At 39.2% G+C, this 19,580-nt stretch overlaps 2 protein-coding genes across 3 annotated transcripts; one reads left to right on the top strand and one right to left on the bottom strand.

Annotated features, from left to right (window-relative positions):
- Positions 1-1,221: 1,221 nt before the first annotated feature.
- On the top strand, positions 1,222-10,630 carry LOC139664865 (apoptosis facilitator Bcl-2-like protein 14). Of its 2 annotated transcripts, none has more exons than XM_071543843.1 (7): positions 1,222-1,368; positions 4,170-4,334; positions 4,462-4,536; positions 4,909-5,010; positions 6,167-6,225; positions 7,365-7,634; positions 8,834-10,612. In XM_071543843.1, exons 2-7 carry the CDS (start codon positions 4,178-4,180, stop codon positions 8,864-8,866), a joined length of 696 nt encoding a protein of 231 aa, XP_071399944.1. In that variant the 5' UTR covers positions 1,222-1,368; positions 4,170-4,177; the 3' UTR covers positions 8,867-10,612. The 2 variants fall into 2 exon arrangements, with proteins under 2 accessions (XP_071399944.1, XP_071399945.1); XM_071543844.1 differs by lacking the exon at positions 1,222-1,368 and adding an exon at positions 2,829-2,869 and having other exon boundaries at positions 8,834-10,630.
- Positions 10,631-10,792: 162 nt separating this feature from the next.
- LOC139664864 (tryptophan 5-hydroxylase 2) lies at positions 10,793-19,130 on the bottom strand. Its single transcript, XM_071543841.1, has 8 exons — positions 19,098-19,130; positions 17,977-18,044; positions 16,683-16,879; positions 13,948-14,083; positions 12,777-12,903; positions 12,281-12,376; positions 11,965-12,098; positions 10,793-11,196 (listed from the first exon to the last, which is right to left on the bottom strand). The coding sequence occupies exons 1-8, from the start codon at positions 19,128-19,130 to the stop codon at positions 11,022-11,024; spliced, it is 966 nt and encodes a 321-aa protein (XP_071399942.1). The 3' UTR covers positions 10,793-11,021.
- Between the last annotated feature and the right edge of the window lie 450 nt (positions 19,131-19,580).

Raw genomic sequence — 19,580 nt, 5'->3', positions numbered from 1 at the left:
TGCATTAATATTTTTCGTAAATGTTCACTACGTTATGGGAACAGTCCCCCTTCCCTCCAAAATTAAACACAGAAAAACTGATTAATGCTGTCTCTCCGCCACTCCCCAGAAATGCTATTATATATACTGAATATAAGTGTCGGCAACGTAGTAAATTGTAATGTGGGCTGATGAATAAAAGAACAACAAGTGCCGTTTAATTCAACAGGCTAATGTTAAATGTAAAGTAAAACAATAGTCCTCAGTAGGTAGCTGGCATAGTAGCATAGTATCGTAGCCATCTCTAGCTCTGCTTTACAATATTGCCGCCTAGTGATATAAAGTAGGGCTGAACGATTTTGAAAAAATATCTAATTGCGATTATTTTGACTGATATTGCAGTTGCGATATTAGAGGGAATGATAATTTTTACATCATTATTCTCATTTTCTCATGTGATTTTTGCGGGGATCTGTACCAAACAAAGATGTTTTCTTAAGTCTGTAGAATATGATATGTAGGCCAGGACATCTCTGCAGCATGACAATATTTAATTTAAAATGTTATTTTGACACACATTTTGCCTTTAACAAATATTGTGCCTCCTGCGATTTGAAAATTGCAGTACGCCATATTGCGATTTCGATAAAATTTCAATTAATTGTTCAGCCCTAATATAAAGTAAGTAATAATATAAATAAATGTAACTAATAATAATAAAGTAGCAGACATTTAAATGATAGAACACAACAGTAATCAATGTACATTAGGCGTTAATATTTACCGAAAATTGCTGTAAATATAGTCACTGCTGCTGTCTGTCCCGCTGAAAACCACTCAAACAAGGTGACAGCACGGATTTGTTTGGAACTATTGAGAGCTACATGAACCACGTGATCGCGTGGCGGCGAGAACAAAGAGTGTCGCAACTCTCTCTTTCAACGGCTCTGGACTGGCCTAATGAGCCAATGTAAGACAGCTGGGTGACCAGGAGACAAGATGCAGCTGCAGAGGCTGCCACTGGCTGGGGAACACACTAGTGACCTCTGGCGGGCAAACAGGGAAACCCAGGAGCTGAAAGAAAGCAGAGAGAGACTATAGGGAGATGAAGACCCTGGCAGGCTCCATTGAAATCACCTTTGTTCCTGTTATGAAAGCGAAAGTGAAACTTAAAATTGTACAACCGCGCATGTGCTTGTCTTGTCAACAGAAACTTGACACTTTTTTTTATGGCGGCATCTAGCCAGCGCTCTGATAAAGAGTTCATATCAGTGCAGTACAAGTCGTACAGTATTTCCCTGTTCAGCACAAGGAAACTATAAAAGAATCATAAAATGTAAAGCATGTATTATATATAGTTTCCTTGGTTCAGCACCGCTCTCACCGCAGGTAAGCAACTGATCCATAATCCACAACAGGAAGTGATATATTGAAATTAAAGACGCTTTGTCTGCAGCTTTTTGTTTAATCATTACAAACTGTGTTCCAGTTTAGTGGTAAATTAGTTTGCATTTATAACTGCAGTCTTTTGAGACATTTCATATACTATTTGCATTCATCAGCCTCACCTGTATTCATCTGCCTATATAATACTTACATACCTTATGATTATGGCGATCTGTTGTATATGCACGCCTCTGCCCAGTGCTTGCATTGGCTGGATACTGTATACCACAGCGCTCTGAGGTTTGTCACAGGCTGGAAAGCTCTCACTCATCATTGCACCCTATGCCAGAGTTCAGTGGCCTTCACTGGCCTTGCGCAGACTCACTCATTGGTACATATTTATTTATAAGTCCATCCTCGGTCTGCTCCCCTCTTACCTTTGTGAGTATATCTCACTCAAAACCAGTAATTATTGTTTGCGCTCTAATGACACCCTCTTACTGTCCGTCCCTAGGGTTCGCACTGAATTTGGCAAACGGGCCTTTATGTTCTCCGCCCCTGCAGCCTGGAACCACTTGCAGACAGATTTGCAGCTAGATGAGCTGATCCCGATTAGGGCATTCAAAAATGTAGTGAAGGGTTTGGAGGCAAATTCATTTGGAACTTGCACTTGCTTCCTTAGCTACACCTGTTTCCTCCTGTCTGTCTTTTAGGCGTATGATCCTGCGAGTTGCATGTGTGTATGTTTTGTTTTACATGCTTTTAATGTTTGCTTGTATGTTGTTTGAAACTTTGTATTGCTGCTATCTTGGCCAGGGCTCCCTCGAAAAAGAGATCTTGTAATCTCAATGGGACTCACCTGGTTAAATAAAGGTTTAATAAAAAAAAATAAAAAATTAATAAATACCAATGCTCAGTGCTTAACACAACAACTCCGTGTTAAACGGGGTAAACAGTGAAATTGCAATCACGTGTGATGGCCCCACCCAACAAGTGAAGTAAATTGTCAACCTGTGGAAAACATCTCCCAGGGTATTCCTATAATATTCCTTCTAGGACTTCTAAATTAGTTGTGTTATGGGTGCACTAGCTTTCTAAAATATATTGTAGGATTACTACAGTTAGTTGTTGCAATGGATATTGCAGCAACATTTATAAGTAGATATAAACTATGTGGAATAATATAATATAGCTATGGACTGTATAATAGACTATAAGACAAAACACATTTAGTTCAAGGCACTAAATTCTGATTGAGCACAAGGCCAACATCACACTCCTAATATCTGAAATATCCTGCAACTTGTTTCCATTGGGTGGCAGCAGACTATAACACATGGTGTATATGCACACTGTTGACCAGTGACCAAAAGCTTCTCTAATTGGCTGCATTTATATGAAAGGGGAAGTAACAAGGTTCAACAAGATCCTCCTGCAGTCCATGAATACATTGCGCTGCTGACAGTGGTGGAAGCTGAGTTGCATTTATAAAGCGAAAGTAACAGTAAGTAATCCTGAGTACGCTTTGCTTTGATGAAAAACATGCAAGTATAATCAAATGGACAAATTTAGATTATGTAGTTAATATATGATAACTAGGCTATATCAGCTTCTGCACATCCTTCCCAGGGCTACACTTTTGTGTATGTACAGTATGTGGTGTGTGTGTGTGTGTACATGTACGTGTAGGCTATGTGATTGTGTATACATGTTTATGCAACATTTTAAAGAACATTGATCTATATAAAATGTTAAAAAAAAAAAAACACTGTTATGGTGTTAAGGGCCCTGATCAGGCATACTGAGTTTTGATGTGCTGTCACACCCATGCTAGTACTATGTTATGTTCTGTCATCATGTCTTGTTCACAGATCATTGGTAGCTACATATATCCCACAAATGTGCTGCAAGGCATCCAAAATTACTTGGTACCAGCCCACTTTCATTTGGCAGGGATCATCATTTTGCTGGTGACTTGCACACTGTGGGCTTTCAGGTGACCTACAGTACCACACCCTCTGTTGGCCATATTGGAGCAGCTAACCAACACTGTTAATACATCTGATAATCAAATTAGCTAACATATCTAGAAGCAAACATTAGCAGTGGCTAGTAGTCACATGTTAGCATTAACATCGGTGTTAGTTTGTTCAGCTGACTCTTCTTAAGCTACAGTAGAGTAGGGCTGGGCGATATGGACAAAATCAAATATCACAATATTTTTGACTAAATACCTCGATCTTGATATTGCGACAATATTGTAGGGATGACTATTGGTGCTTTCACAAAATATTTACACAATGAGATTTTTGATAAATAGTTATCAGTAATGTGGATATAATGACTAAGTGGGTAAAGGCAAATAATAGAACAGCTAGAACAGTCTGGTAAGTTCAGAAAATGACATCACTTTACTGTAATGCAGCCTTTAAAACCAGGAAAAGACAACACTTATGCCATATCACGATATTACGATATCCAAAATCTAAGACGATATCTAGTCTCATATCACGATATCGATATAATATCGATATATTGCCCAGCCCTAGAGTAGAGACTAGGGCTAAAGACAAGACAGTTTACTGTGTCACAGTAACTTACATTTGGAAACAAATCCACCTTATCACACTATTCACTTTTACTGAGAATGTTACTGAATGGATCTACAGCCACACACCAACAAGCTTTTTCAGCTAGCTCTCTGTTTCTAGCCTGGTTGTAATATATTTAGAGATGAGTAATTAACAGCTATTCTATTCTATTCTATTCTATTAAATTCTATTCTATTCTATCCTGTGCCCCAGCTGGTGAAATGGAGAGCAGGGCGGCTATGGACGGTGTGGAGGAGAGTGAGGAGTTCCTGCTGCTTGAGGCTTACTGTACCAGGAGGAACCAGCGGTCACTCCAGTCAGGCTTCAGCACGTCATCTCAGGGGTGGGCTTGTTCTTTTTTTGCGGACGCATTGAGATGTGAGTGATATGTTTTGTCAAAAGAGCATAATAACAATTTGAACTGCCTCTAAATTTGCTACCAGCCTGTGCGCAGCAAATTCTACAAAAAAAGATGAATATATTGAGATACTTCTTCTTTTGACAGCACCTGTGCCCTGTGTTGTGGGCTCTGTCGGGGTTGTTGGACCGCCGGTGTTGGACAGATCAAAGGGCCAAGATGGTGAGCATCCCAACATGCATGTCATACCTGGTCAAGTTTATCAAATTTGATTTATATAGCACATTTCATACGATGTAGCCCCAAAATGCTTTACAAACACGGTTAAAAACAGTTTAGGGTCATGAAAAAGACCAAAGCCAATAGCAGAGACAAGATAGCAACACCATAAAGAGACACAAGAAGAGGAGAACTGAATTGAATCAAAAGCAGCATTTAAAATGTGTGTTTTCATGTTCTCTTAAAACCCTGTAGTGAATTACATTTAGGTTTGCCATTGTTACCAAAACTGAGGATTCAGTTGTGTGTGTGTGTGTGTTTCTGTTTGTTGCTCTGTGTGTGTGTGTGTGTGTGTGTGTGTGGGTCTGTCTTTAGCTAGTTCGCTGAGCGATGTGGCAGACAGGCTGGCACAGATCGCTGACTCAGCATCAATCTCTCAAGCGGACCTGACAGCAGCCGGCCTGGAAGACCAAGATGGTGGGTTTCCCCTCTCACATTGTTTCATATCATAAAGAAGTCCAACCATACAGTCAAATCACAGTCATCTGACTCGTAAATAGTGTGCTGCACCGGGCCGGACCCACCGATCAAAATATCCCTTGGGGAACGACTCGGAGACCTAGAAGGGTCCTCAGTTACATCATATGATTGTGCACTTATGCATACATGACACCTGCATATCTGTCTGCCTTGTTTAGCCTTGAATCTGGTGAGACGCTGTTTCTTAGCCTTTTCAGATCTTGGGTGTGATCCCTTATTGATTTTTATTGGAGTGATGGATGATCCACTGTCATATTCCCCTAGAGCAGTGATTCTCAACCTTTTTCATATCAAGGACCCCTAATTTAGTTCACATTAGGGCCACGGACCTCCATATGATTTTGTCCAGAATTCCATGACTATCTGTATTGTAGGTAGAGAGATAACAGTGAGACTATGATCAAAATAGTAATTCTTCTACATTCTCTAATTGTGCTAACTTCTTGTAAATGAAATAATGGTGAAGTTTAACAATTCATCAATTTGCTGGGGACCCCCTGGAACCCCCTCAAGGACCCCTGGTGGTCCCCGGACCCCTCGTTGAGAACCACTGCCCTAGAGTACATACATAGAAACATGGTAAGAGATCAGCAGGGCCTCACATACAGTGCAAAGGGACAGAGCAAAACAAACTGTGAAAAGTAAATGTTACATATCATTCTACATATGAGAATATTTAATTCCCATATGAGAAACTAATAGCTGGCATTAAAGTAAAACTCACTGTGGAATCTCACCATCTTGATCCCTTTACAAATCCCCTTACAAAATACCAACATTTAAGAACATGTAATTATCTATGATTTTAAAATATTGAGCAACAGATGACATTTTTTACCCAAAATGGATATGAAGCATTTTTGCATCAAATCCACATATATAGTATTTGATATTATGTGGCTATGTGCAATCAAGCAGCATGGCATACAGTATGGTTGCAGCAGGTAGTCTATCTAGGTGACAAATTGAAATTTAGAAATCGAAATTAGGTTTAAAATTATCATTGTTATCAGATACTGTGTACATGTTATATAGAATGCATTGTATATACAGTTCATGATACAGATTTGACCCACCTCTTGTTTTGCTGCAGAGATCGTTAAGAAACTGGTGGAGTTGCTGAAAACCTCTGGAGATGTGATGGACGAGCAGGTGTGTGTTCATATGTAATAATGTTTTGTATACAATATTAAATCCTGATGGTAATCCTCGAGATCCTCATATTTGTTATTTAGGTGACATCTTTGGTGCTCAGCGCTGATTGCTGTGGTGTTTCTGCACTGCACTTCCCAGAGATCACCTGTCAGTCAAACAGTGTGGGCGGAGCTTGAAGCTTTACTTATCCAAGACAAACTGCTGTTGCTGCTGGAAATGTAAAACACAATCACTTCCTTTTTCCAGGAAAGACCTACCAGAAACCAGGTATTGGGTACAGGCTGAATCACTATTGTGTTATTTCAATCAGAGATTTATTGATATAACACTTTCCAAGCATGAGGAACTGCTGGCTATCAGATGTCAACACCAGTTTCCTTATACCCCTAAAACCTTGCATTTTGGTTTGTTTCCTGTTGTTGGTGTAGTAGAAAATCATGCTTATAGCTTATATATACATATAGTAAACATATATCCTAATACGCATAAGATCAAGTCACAGGCCTGTAACACAGAAGATCTCAAAAGCCATATACTGGCAGAATGAACAGCTCCAAGTAGGCCCAAAATAACCCACAAGGCCACTAGCCTGCCACATTGAGGGAAATCAGACGTCTAGGAATGCACAAGGAGACGTTGATAGGAACGTTAGGAGACAGTCTATCAATATGGTACGATTCTCACATGATGCTCGGCCCCCACCCAGAAGTGACACTGAATAGAGAGATCTTATGGAAAAACCCCATGGGAAGGAGTGGTTAACTTAAAGGGGTGTCATGCTGAAAATATGTATAAAAGCTATTGTGGTCTGGCATGAAGCCAGTTCTTCTGCAGAAAAACTCAGGTCTTTGTTGCCAATAAAGATCTTCATACCATTCTTCTGCCTCAAGAAAAGATTCTTTTGTCACCTGGGGAAACCACAACATTGGTTCAGATTACGTTCTCACTCACTGTTTGGTGTGAATGTGCCCTTACATTTAATACATAGTGAGGCTGTTTATGTAATGTACTGTTTGTGTAATTTACAGGAATAGACCTCATACATCACCACACGCATCACTACAACCTGTCTGACTCATCCATGTGTTCACTCTGTGATCTCACCGCACATTTTCCTCCCTTTCCTTCCATTTCAGATCAAGCAGAACGAGGTCCTCCAAGAGCGGCTCAAAAACGTCTTTGACTATGCCTTGTTTGAGAAGTTGACCTCCAGCCTGCAGAGCCTGGTAGACCTGGGTCAGGCAGGGTCCAAGGACAGGATCCAGAGGGAGAAGATTGCCTGGGCCTTTGAGGTGACCAGCAGGCTGTCAGCCGTAGACGTAGTCCACAGGAGACGGGCCCTGAGCTTCGGGGAGCGCTACCTCCGCCAGCATCACTCTGCCTGGATCCAACAGCATGGAGGCTGGGTGAGCGACCTTTAGATTGGTAAAAGGGGGGCGGCAGCATTAGCCTAAAGATTACAGACAAGTGGGATATCCTGGTGACTCAGTTGGCTAATGCTTAATTTATAATTGAATGGTAACAGTGGTCGCACAGGTCCTCAGGTTGTCTGCGGCACTTGCAGAGGGTCTCAGAGAGGGTCCTCAGACACGCCATTCTAGAAAAATGTAACTATGCTGCAGGAGCCACAGACACTGCAGATATGTTGATTGGCTTTTCAGAGAGGTGAGGCAAGATTTTTGGTGAAAACACTACCACACATCCACTGTGGCTGTAAATACAAGTCATCTGAGATGGACCAATTTGAAGAGAGGTTAGCGGAGCAAGTTTGTCTCTATGACCCACCTTCTGGTGATTACAAGAAAATATAACCATGAATTCCTGGGGAGAAAACGCTGAAGTGATGCAATCCGATACTGAATAATGCACCAGAAAGATGAAAAACCTTAGGATAAAAACTAGCTAAAACAAAATGAGTACATGCTCTGCGCACCTAGGCGCAATCATAGGGTGCAATTTTGACAGCATGGTTGCCGGTTCAAATTCCCAAAGAGCCTGGTAAAATCTGGGCAGGGGAAGTTCACCCTCCCTTGCTAACTACTGTTGAGATGCCCTCTGGCAAGGCACTTAATCCTAAATGCTCCAGTGGAGCAGCTCAGTGGCCAACAGTGTAAGACTTAGGTTGTACTAGGGGAACATAGAGCTGGGTATCGTCTGCATAGCAATGAAACAGGACATTGTGTTTACGAATAATGTTGCCAAGAGGGAGCATATAGATAGAGAATAGTGGAGAGCCAAGAACTGACTCCTGAGGGACACCACAGGTGAGTCTCACTACAGAAGAAGAAGCGTTCCCAGCAACTACAAAGAAATTCCTCCCTGTGAGATAGGATTTGAACAGATTCAGAGCAGTATCAGTGATGCCAACCCAATTTTCAAGAAAATAATGATATGAGGGCACTAATTAACTAAAACCAGGAAACGATATACGTCCTGTGCAATCACATAGATCAGATCACGGAAATGAGGTCTATCTCATACACATGATACCATCCCAGCCTCGATGTAGTAAATTGTGGCCTGGAAATATACATTTTTCTCCTGTATAATGCTAAAATGTTTCTGAAGATGATTCTGAGTGTGTTGTCTTCTCTGTCCCATCTAGGAAAAAGCGTTCGACAGTGACGACATTGACTGAACTTGCACTGCACAGACCACAACTGATTCCCAAGAAGTCATCATTCATTTCATATGCAAGCCATGATGTTTGTCCTGACTTTTTTTTTTTTTTCATCATGCATTTTTTGGCATCATGGAGTGTAGTTGTACAGAGCAATGTTAATTTAATTGGGAAAATACATGACGATTCCAGCACGTTATTGTTATTATGTACTTGTGAGCCATCAGACTTAAGAAAGTTATTTTTGTTATGTCTAGACACATTAATCTGTACGTTCACACACACGCACACACACACACATACACACACAATTCATTCATACAGCCATGCACTGAAACAGGATGGAGACTGGTAAAGGTATTCAAGGCAGCTTATTTTGATGTTCATTTTATATCAGTCGTGTGTCGGAAGAAAATTAATACAAAGGAATATGCTTCACACCAAACACCAACACGCTAAATAGTTTTTAATGCATGAAAATTTACACTTTTATATATACTTTTTCATAGCTTTGCACTGTACAGAAACTAAAATCACAATTTTTTACGAACTTTCAAACATTTACATCATACTATGTTTTGTGTCAGTCATATAGTGGTGAGACAAGCTATGTGAACTGCTGATGATTTGTTGCTTGGCTGTTTGGAATAAAATAAGATCATCCAGTGAATCTTAATCTTGATAAGATTGTGATGCGACATAAATGATTCAAAAGGTTGCTGCCTTTTCATCAATTAAGAGATGAAAAACCACAGTAGCCCTGCTGAAAAAGTAAGTAAGCCTTTACTTGTAGAATCCCATTTAGACAAGATTATGGCTCCTTGTACTCTGGGGAAATATTTATCTTGTTCTTCAGTGATAATTTGCTAAACTGTTTAAATCAAATGAGAAAATTAGCCTGTCAGATTAACAATCATGAATGAGCCATTTCCATCAAGAAGCACAGTGAGTAAGAAGCAGGGGTGTAGCACACAGATTTGCCCAAACATGTCCATAATGCAAATCAAAAGAGAAAATGAAACCACATATGAAAGGGAGTTGGCAACATGGCCATACCAGTATTTTCAAATACAACTGTATCTTTTGGAAGAAGCTAAAAACATGAGGAAGAGAGGCTGGCGAACAACTTTATCACTGTAGCAGACAACTGGGCAGCAAATCTGGTATGGATTACATTTTACCAATAAGAGTTCTCTTACCTTTTCAACAAGAATATTGCAATTCTACATTTCTGGATTATTAGCTACATAAAGGTGCTTCATGTAGCATTTTAACATCAATAAATCATTACCACATTAATTTTGAGACATTAGTATAATTACCATAAACAGATGAGACCATCGCAGAGGAGACTGTCAGTCTCTACCAGCCTCTACCCTGCAAATTTATATTTTGAGCCACCTGGTGGGATTTGGAGGGAAATCTGCTGGATCGCTTTACGGCACAAAACAGGAAGAGGTTCTGTTCTTCCAGAGCAAACGGAGCTAAAGCTTTCAGAGTTTCTGGCAGCAGATGGTGGAAGGAGTTTAAGGTTGATGGAAAAATCATTTCTAACTTGATCCTCTTCAGGGAGGGGGAGGAGGGGCAGGAAGTGATGGGGCTTATGGGAAATGTAGTCTTAATTTGGAGAAACACTAGCACTAACAATACAACTGGTGTGAGATAGAGGAGACCAATCGTCTCCACCATGCTCTCATTTGTTTATGGTAACAATAATGTATTAATGCTTCAAAACGCAACACATTAGCACCTTTAATGGAAATCTCCTCAGCCTAGGCTTAACTTCTTTTTAATCATTTATGTTAAATTATTTTAAGTTTTACTGATATTGGAAGTTACAGAGTGATCAATTTTCTAATTAATCAAAATGGACAAAAAAGACAAACTAGCTGGGCTTGAAAGTTATGCAACATGTTCATCTTCATGTGAAAAATATATATTTTTTGTCACTTCCATGTGTTTTACTCATATTATAATATTTAATTGTTCTGTGCATTTTACAAATGTTGTTTGTTGTTTGCATGTAAATTTAGCTCAGATAAGCAAATGAACACAGCTGCAATGACCACTGTTCTCAGATCTGCTGCTTAAGCGCTGTTGTGTGTTAATGTTTAAATCGCTGTCAGAGCTCGATGAAACAGGAGCGAACTTCACATGCCAACCTTAACCAGCTTCATATGCCCAGGTAAGTGTTCATCTTGCCCAGGGCGTCGCACACGGTGGTGAGGTCGCTGCGGAGGTCCTGCACCACGTTCTCGATGCTCCTGGTGTCTTTGAGCAGGTCGATGCTCTGGGTGTAGGGGTTGTAATACACCGAGAACGGACGCTTTATCGTCTTGGCAAACTCCCTGTCAGGGCAAAAACAGAGCAGAACCAAAGAAATGTGAAATAGCAAAGTCCAGAGCTGAGCAGACTGGTTTCCTCACACAGGAAGTTCATCTTCAAAGGGAATCAGTATGATGATATGAGATGATGTGAGAGAAGGCTGCAAACAAGAAATGCAGCTCTCTCCTCTATAGTAGACTACTGTATTGGTGGGAATATATTATAGACGGATATATTTTAATTCTAAAATTCAAAACAGTCACTTAACGGGGCCTGGCTTTTCTAATGCTAGAGGATAGCAACTAACTAAAGACTCCTTTGAAAGAATGAGAATACTTTTGCTAACAGGATCCTCTATGTTTCAAAGATATTAAATAATACACAAAAATTAAAAAAATTAAAATATATAACTAAATAATGATGTTTTTTTTGTAGTTTTTTCTAAATTGAACTTGAACTCCATTAGGCAAGCCCTAGGTAACATTAAGGACTTCAACACCCAGAAATCATGTAAGATGACATCAGTAACCTGTTTTCTCCTCAGTGTCTGGTGGAGTGGAGGTGGTGAGGAGGTTCAGAGTCCATACCCAGCATCAGAATCATAATCATTTACATCCACAGCGTCTCAATTAGTGGAGATAAGACGCTGTTGCAGACACACTTAAGTGATTTAGGCTGATAAAATGAAGGTGTATTTTTTACATATATAAATGGTGCAGCTTTAAGGACGCTAAATGTTTCTACCACAGCTTCCTGTGTCACACAGTGTGAGCTTGTGTTGTTTTTGTTACCGCATCTTCTCCTTGGCCTCCTCGAAGCTCTCGGAGACAAAGTAGACTTCCTGGAAGGTGGTGATGAGACACTCCTGGTGGCAGGTCGTCCGCGGGTCAAACATCTTCACACAGGCCTTATCAGACAGGGCATGCTGGGAAACGAACAGAGAGAAGGGGGAGGGGCATCGGTGTGTGTCGTATCCATACTACTGCTCACCAGGTGAAGAAATCACAATTGTAGGCTACACTAACGTATGAGCACTGTGATAGTAATGCATTGTGTGCATGTGTGTGTGTGTGTGTGTGTGTGTGTGTGTGTGTGTGTGTTGTTTACCCTCAGTTCTCCAATAGAAGACAGTAAACCGGCCCCATAAGCTCTTAGCTGACCCTCTTGTTTGCACAGCCCAAACTCAATAGTGAAGAAATAGCACTGTTCAAAATACACAAAACATACTGTTATTATACACTGAGTATAGTATAGTATAGTATAGTATAGTATAGTATAGTACATAGTCATTATGTAAATGTTGATTTGAAACAATGAAAAACATATTGTATTATCTAAAGGAAAGTGATACATTCTATTACACAAAATTAGAATAAGTTTATTGTATTTTCAACATGTTATATACATGTTATAATAATAACTTTATTTGTATAGCACCTTTTAACAAGACTGTTTACAAAGTGCTTCACAGAATAAAAAGGCATAAAAACAAAGAAATAAATGGAGTAAAACAATAAAAACAATAGTAAAAAGGACAACAAAGGATACAATTTAAATACACAGAAGTAAAAGGAAAAAAAAAAAACACTAAATACATACTCACCGTTGCCAGTTTCTGCACATCCTCATCCGACGCTCCCAGAGACGCCAGGCCGATCTCCTGGGAGAACTGGGCGAACTTCGGATCAGCGAGAAGCGGCACGTGGCCCAGCAGCTCGTGACACGTGTCGCTGTGCCGCAGATATAAAGGTCATCACAAATAAGCAGAAAAAACCCATAACTTTTTCAGCTTAAGGTTTTATCCACTGTTTCCAGCTGAGACACTAGAAAACAAAATCCAAAATGGCTCCAGTGGGGCTGCTCAGTGGAAGACTGCGGTTGTACTGGGCAGCTCCCAGTGTGAATGTGTGGAACTGTATGAATGTGACTAAGTGGTGGAATGTAACTAAGTGTATTTACTCAAGTACTTTACTTAAGTACAATTTAGAGGTACTTGTACTTTACTTGAGTATTTCCATTTCATGCTACTTTATACTTCTACTCCACTACATTTCAGAGGGAAATATTGTACTTTTTACTCCACTACATTTATTTGACAGCTTTAGTTACTACTTACTTTGCAGATTTAGATTATTAATACAAATTATAAATCAACTAATAAATTATGATATATTTTTATAGGTTAAGCTACCCAGCAGTATATAAAGTAGTTCAAATCAGCTCCACCTTTACCAGCTGCAACATTAAAGTGATGAACACATTAATGCATCAATAATTATCATCCAATGACATGATATATATGATTCTGAAATGGGCCATTCTGCATAATGAGTACTTTTACTTTTGCTAATACTTTTGTACTTTGACTTTTACTTGTAACAAAGTATTTTTACACTGTGGTATTGCTACTTTTACTTAAGTCAAAGATCTGAGTACTTCTTCCACCACTGTCGTCCCCCATGAATGATGCAGGCAGCTTTTGGGCCAATCAGTAACCAGATGCATCATCCCTCCAAGTTCAAAATCAGTCCAATGCTGTAGCAGTTATGGCCTTACAAATTTAAAATTTTTACAGCGCCCCCATCAGGCCAATCAGTGTATTTTTGTAAAACACCAGAACACAGTGCCAAAATGCATCATCCCCCTAAGTTTCGTCCAAATCGCTGCCTCCCGCAATGTATTTTGGTGGCAGGAGATGAAGGAAGAAATGGCAGCACAGATATAAAAGTTGAAGTATTGTGCTGCAGTGAGAGTTCAGGGCTGAGGAGACTTACGGTTCGGGGGTGTACAGAGGGTCGGTGCTGTGGCGGACATACTGGGTGCAGTTAAACACTCTGTAGGCCAGACCAGCCAGGAAATCCCTGGGAGACAAATATCCTGCCACCGGCCGCACCGTGAAGCCAGACCTCTCTGAAAACAACAGGACCAGTAAATTAATGAAACACCTGTCAGTCTCTCTTTCTATGTAAGTGTATACTGCCAGTCAAAAGTTTGGGGACATAATATTTTTCTTTATTTTTACCATTTTCCACATTTTAGAATAATAGTAAAGACATCAAAAGTATGAAATAACAAATGGAATTATGCAGTGACCAAAAAAGTGTTAATAAACAAATCAAAACTATCTTATATTTTAGATTCTTTAAAGCAGCCGCCCTTTGCCTTGATGGAAAGGCAAAGGCTTTGGAAAGAAATTCATACATAGGATCAACTTCACTATTTATATTTGTCTACAAAACAGATTTAAAGCATTTGAGCATAAGGCTTTAGATCAAAATGGCTTTAAGAGAATGAAAAACATAGTAGATTCAATCAGGTGTGTCCAAACTTTTGACTGGTAGTGTATGTACAGTTTGATCTAATGAAATTTTGTGAAATGAGCATGATTTCTTAAAATGCAAATAACATCCTCTGTGCATGAAAAGTGAGAGAAATCTGTTTTTAGGATTAGTTCAAGTTCAACTTTGTTTATTTCCATAGCTCTTTATCACGAGCCTGTCACAGATCTAACTAGATCTAAGTGATCAACTACGGAAGCCAAGAACAGCCGTGCTTGCAATTATTTTTTTAATGCCGTTTTCTCGAGATAACGGGTTAATTTATCTCGTTATCTCAAGAAAACAAAAGGCCGATTTCTCGAGATAACGAGATAATTTATCACGAGAAAACTTTTGTTTTCTCGAGATCACGGGATAATTATGGAGAACTCGAAAATGAGTGTCCTGTTCATTTGATCACACCTGATTTCAGCCTTCAAGATCACGGTCATGACTATCAGGGAGGATTCATAACTGCTAGTCTTCTCCTTAAATGACGAGGACTGATCTGAATGTTAAGACAACGCAATTTCTGCCTGTGTTAGACCTTGATTGAAGTACAGTCTGATGCGTTGATCAGTAATGGATACTCCTTGATCTGACATTTTCAGCTTAAATCAGTTGCTACAGTTGTCAAGACGCCATCTCTGCATGCTGGCATGGCACTCCTGATCTCTGATAAACATTATAAGTAATAAGAGGGAACGACATTTTGTTTTCTCGTGATAATGGGTTGATTATCTCGTTATCTCGAGATAACAAAGCTCGTTTTCACAAGATAACGAGATAATTAACACAATTAGCACGGCCGTTCTCGGCTTCTGTAATCAACAGTCAACCATAGAACAGAATGATAGGGAGAGAGGGAGAAAGGGAGAGAGGGAGAGATTAGGTGGAGGAGACAACTAGAAACAGAAGTTACACTTGGTGCTCTTGTGGATTAAGAAAAAGTAGAGAAGTCCTTATGTGTATAGGAGCTCATTGGGAACAGGGATCAAATCTATAGAAAACTGAGATACAAGCTCTAAGATTGAAAACTTTCTGTGAGAAAAAAAGTAAACTCTTCCCTCTGTACTGGATTTAGAAAGCCTTGGACTTTGTGTATACAGCTCACGAATTTACTTTTTTCTCACTGGAGGTTTTCAGTCTTAGAGCGAATATGTCAGTTTTCTACAGAAACAGGAAGTGGTTTGACATTGAAACCCCCGGTTCAATTCCTCATGACAAGAAGTTTTCTACTTATTCTACTGGAAGGGAAGTACAATTTTAACCACGACCAAAATCTGAACCTAACCTTAACCAAAGTTGTTTACTGAAGTGTTAGCTAAACTTTTCATGTGACCAACTTCATCTGTTGGTCACATGAAAAGTTTAGCTAACATTTCAGTTGAGTCCAATAATAATTCCTTTTGTTGTCATATAATAATTTTCATGGTGGAGGATCATAATCTTCACATTATTCTCATCCATAACATGTAATCTGCGTTTCAGAGTTCATGCTCATTTCACAATGTTGTATGTACAGTATGTCTATATGTCTGTATTTATGTCTGTATGTCTGTATGTATATACTGTATGTATGTATGTCTGTATGTACTGTATGTACTGTATCCATCTATCTGTCTGTCTATCTATTTATCCTAACCTGTAATATATGACCGAACACAAAAATGTTAACAAATACAATTTGAGTTGCAGAGTTTGCTTGCAGGAAAACAAAATGAAACTAAAATATTAATGACTTTCTCCCTTTCCCCCCTGCAGCAGTTATTTCTTTTCCTACTCCATCATCCATGATCATTCTTGCACATCCTTTTATGACTACTTGCACTACTGTTATTATTGCAGTTTTTTGTTCTTGATCTGTGCCTTGTTGTTGTCCTCCCAGACCCCCAGCTTAACTTATAATTATTTAAATTCTTAGTCCTTTTTTAGTATCTTTTTATCCTAGTATTTTTTATACCCTTGTTGTTTTTCTTTTGTATTTGTATTTGCCTGCACCGTGATCTGAGAGAAACAGCATTTTGATCCTCTGTATGTCCTGCACATATGGCAGAATTGACTTGAATTGATTCTGGGGTCACAGGAAAATTTCTACTGATGTTTTTTCTGGGTGTTGTGACCTCTGACCCTTGGCCTTCTTTCTACTGGTTTCTTGTAATGTTGCTGATCTAGTAATTGGACAGGAGAACCTCTGAGAAACAGGGAGACGTCCTCCAGCTGCGGGATGTTGTCCTCTCGGTAGCCGCAGTGCTTGGTGAGCAGCGGCAGGTTCTTCAGGTATTCGCGGCAGGCGTGGGTGGGGTAGAGCCGGGTGAGCTCCCTGAACACCACGCCCCAGGTCCGCACCTCCTCCGGGGTGTACTCGATACGAGGGATGGGCTGCCCGCTGGGGTGGAGCAAAGGCAGGGGACGGGGTTAACATAAAGAGTAAGTTCTCTTAATTATCAATTCTTAATTCTCTTAATTCTTGATATCTTGTACATATCCACAGTTACTACAAGTAAAAATGATGATTCTTGATATCATTAATTCAATTATCGTTGAAAGGTTAATTCTGTAATGTAATTCTGACTAGTTATATTGGATGAACTTTTAGCATTGATTCAGCCTCCAATTCTAGATATCTATGAATAATTTTTAACTATTTATATTTCTATGTCATCATATCATAATGTATCATATGTAATTCTCACCTGTCAGAATGTTAAGTCTCACTATCTATAATTCATTGATTACAGGTGAAAATGTTAATTCCAGATATCAATATATGTCGGCCTACATATCTGCAATTATAACTAGTAAAAACTTAACAACTTAAGTAAGTATTCTTTAAAGGTGCAATATGTAGCATTTTTACACAACATAACCTGTGCCACTTTGGTATAATTACCTTATCTCTATCTCACACCAGTGATATAGTTAGTGTTATTGTTTCTCAAAATTAAGATAACAAATTACATAGGTCAATGTATAGATTATAATTAACATATTTGGTTAAGCTGTGCACTTTACAAATACTCTTTTTTTCTTGTTTGCATCACAGTTCACTTGCAACAAGAAATATAGACACAATTACCACTACACAGTATAAAGAAAGCATACTGTATATTCTAGTCTAGCAGGACTAGAATATACTTATACTATTTAGTTGTTATATTGAGACAAAGATTAATGTATAGAAATTAATGTACAAAATAAAATTAATGGATAGATTGGAAAAATAAATTGCTGATGTGAAAACCTTTTCACTCTTGTCCCTCACTCTCGAGTCAAACGCTTCGGTGATCCTTTATGTGCAATTTAAGTTTCATGACCCATGAAACCTGATGATTTCAAAAATACATGGCTGTCAATGTGAACATCAAGCTGCTTTTTCCTAATAAATTCACTTTTTAGAGATACAAGGTTTTCATCCATCAGCAGTGAAAATCAGTGTTATTCAGTGAGGGAATATAGACGATATAAATATAGATAGATGCTTACAATTTATAATTCATAGCCACTTCCACAAAGTATTTCCTCCGCTGGCGGTAAACATTATCTTTAAAACCCTGCGAGGGAGAGAAAAGGTCAAGAGGTCAGCTGAGGGAGGAGCCTCATAGGGTTTTCTCTACGGGGGCGGGGGGGGCGGGGGGGGGGGGGGGGGGGGGGTCACAGGGGGGATCACAGGTTCATTTCCACAACAACCAATGTGGAATATGTGTCTATTGTGTCTAGTGTCTTTGAGCAAAACACTAAACCCCTCTCCTGTTCACTCACTATAAATCAATCTGGATTGAAGCATCAGCTAAATGCTTATATTATAATTTGAAGTATGCAAGATGTTCTTTTAAGTGTTTTGCCGATTTAAAGTAACAATCAGTGACATTTTCATGTAAATAAATGTCCAAGTTGCTCCTCTCTATCACTGATTGCTCTAACTTAACAGTGATCTATCTCCAGTTTATAAATCTTCTCCACTGTCTGTTCTAAACAGCCGGTGTCTGGTAGCTCTTTCCTGGGAAAAATCCATACAGGAAGTGATGCGTTTTACATTTCCGGTTTGTTTGGAATCAACAGAAGAAGAAGAACTGGGTAGTTAGCTTGAGCAGCGATAGCCACCATGGCTGAACAGACAAGAGAAACTCAAACTGCATCAACAGAAAATCCAAGCCCCGCCCACACTGTTTGATTGACAGGTGATCTGTGGGAAGTGCAGTGCTGGAACACCACTGCGATGAGCGCTGAACAGCAGAGATTAAAAAGTGAATCTTGTGGATTGCCACTTTGACGTCTAAAATATTATAATATTATAACATTAACAGTAACACAGACAAAAGACATGAGAGCATGAAAACTAATCTCTTGACACTTCATATGCCCCACCCCATATCTTCTTCCTCTACTTTATTGAAAAATCTCCCTATTCTCTTTTACATGATCATTCTAGGGTCACAGCAATATTGTCAGGTTGCTGTGACCTCTGACCCTTGACCTCCTTTCTATTGGTTGATCTCAGAAGTAAATCACATTCTACTGTTAACACTCATTGTAAATCACTCTGGATAACAGCATCAGCTAAATGCCTAAAATGTAAAGTGTAAGTGAAAGTTGCAGTATCTTACCGGATGGTCGGCGTCCAGCTCTGATCCGTACATCAACACTCTGTGGGAACACTGGTCTAACTCTGAGATTTTCATTGGGAACCATGGGACATCCTCTCCGTCTGAGGTTCACACAGGATGAGACGTAAGAATTTCGGGAACACAAATAAGCAAGAAAAAACAGAAGCAGTTAACAGTAACCTCCCATTAGAAACACATGGGAGTTGTCTGTCCCAATAATCTGAAAACTTGGAAATGTCTATGAAACTCAAATTTAGTTTAGTTCATTTCCATAGTGATGAAACAAGAAAAACACATGAGAAGGTGTGTAACACAGCATTATGTAATAACTCGACAAAATGTAATACATTTTCACTTCATTATGAATATCATATTTTGTAATAATCTGCCGCATTTTGTAATACACAGCCTGAACGCAATATGTAATACATTTCCCTGCATTTTGTAATAAATAAGAACAATGAATAAATAAATAGTGGTGTA

Source organism: Centroberyx affinis, unplaced genomic scaffold (assembly GCF_046629955.1).
Source record: "Centroberyx affinis isolate AG114_WGS23_722 - 3 ecotype Tasmania unplaced genomic scaffold, CSIRO-AGI_Caff_v1 ptg004384l_1, whole genome shotgun sequence".
NCBI lineage: Eukaryota > Metazoa > Chordata > Actinopteri > Beryciformes > Berycidae > Centroberyx > Centroberyx affinis.
Note: the sequence above shows the minus strand (reverse complement) of the source record. Positions and strands in the feature narration are given on the sequence as shown.

Coding starts and splice junctions, on each gene's coding strand:
- LOC139664865 (XM_071543844.1), top strand. CDS start 4,178: ATGGAGAGCAGGGCGGCTATGGACGGTGTGGAGGAGAGTGAGGAGTTC. Junction 4,335..4,461: donor TTTTGCGGACGCATTGAGAT/GTGAGTGATATG, acceptor TTCTTTTGACAG/CACCTGTGCCCTGTGTTGTG. Junction 5,011..6,166: donor CGGCCTGGAAGACCAAGATG/GTGGGTTTCCCC, acceptor GTTTTGCTGCAG/AGATCGTTAAGAAACTGGTG.
- LOC139664864 (XM_071543841.1), bottom strand. CDS start 19,130: ATGTACGGATCAGAGCTGGACGCCGACCATCCG. Junction 12,377..12,776: donor ATGTGCAGAAACTGGCAACG/GTGAGTATGTAT, acceptor TATTTTGAACAG/TGCTATTTCTTCACTATTGA. Junction 12,099..12,280: donor CTTCTATTGGAGAACTGAGG/GTAAACAACACA, acceptor TTCGTTTCCCAG/CATGCCCTGTCTGATAAGGC.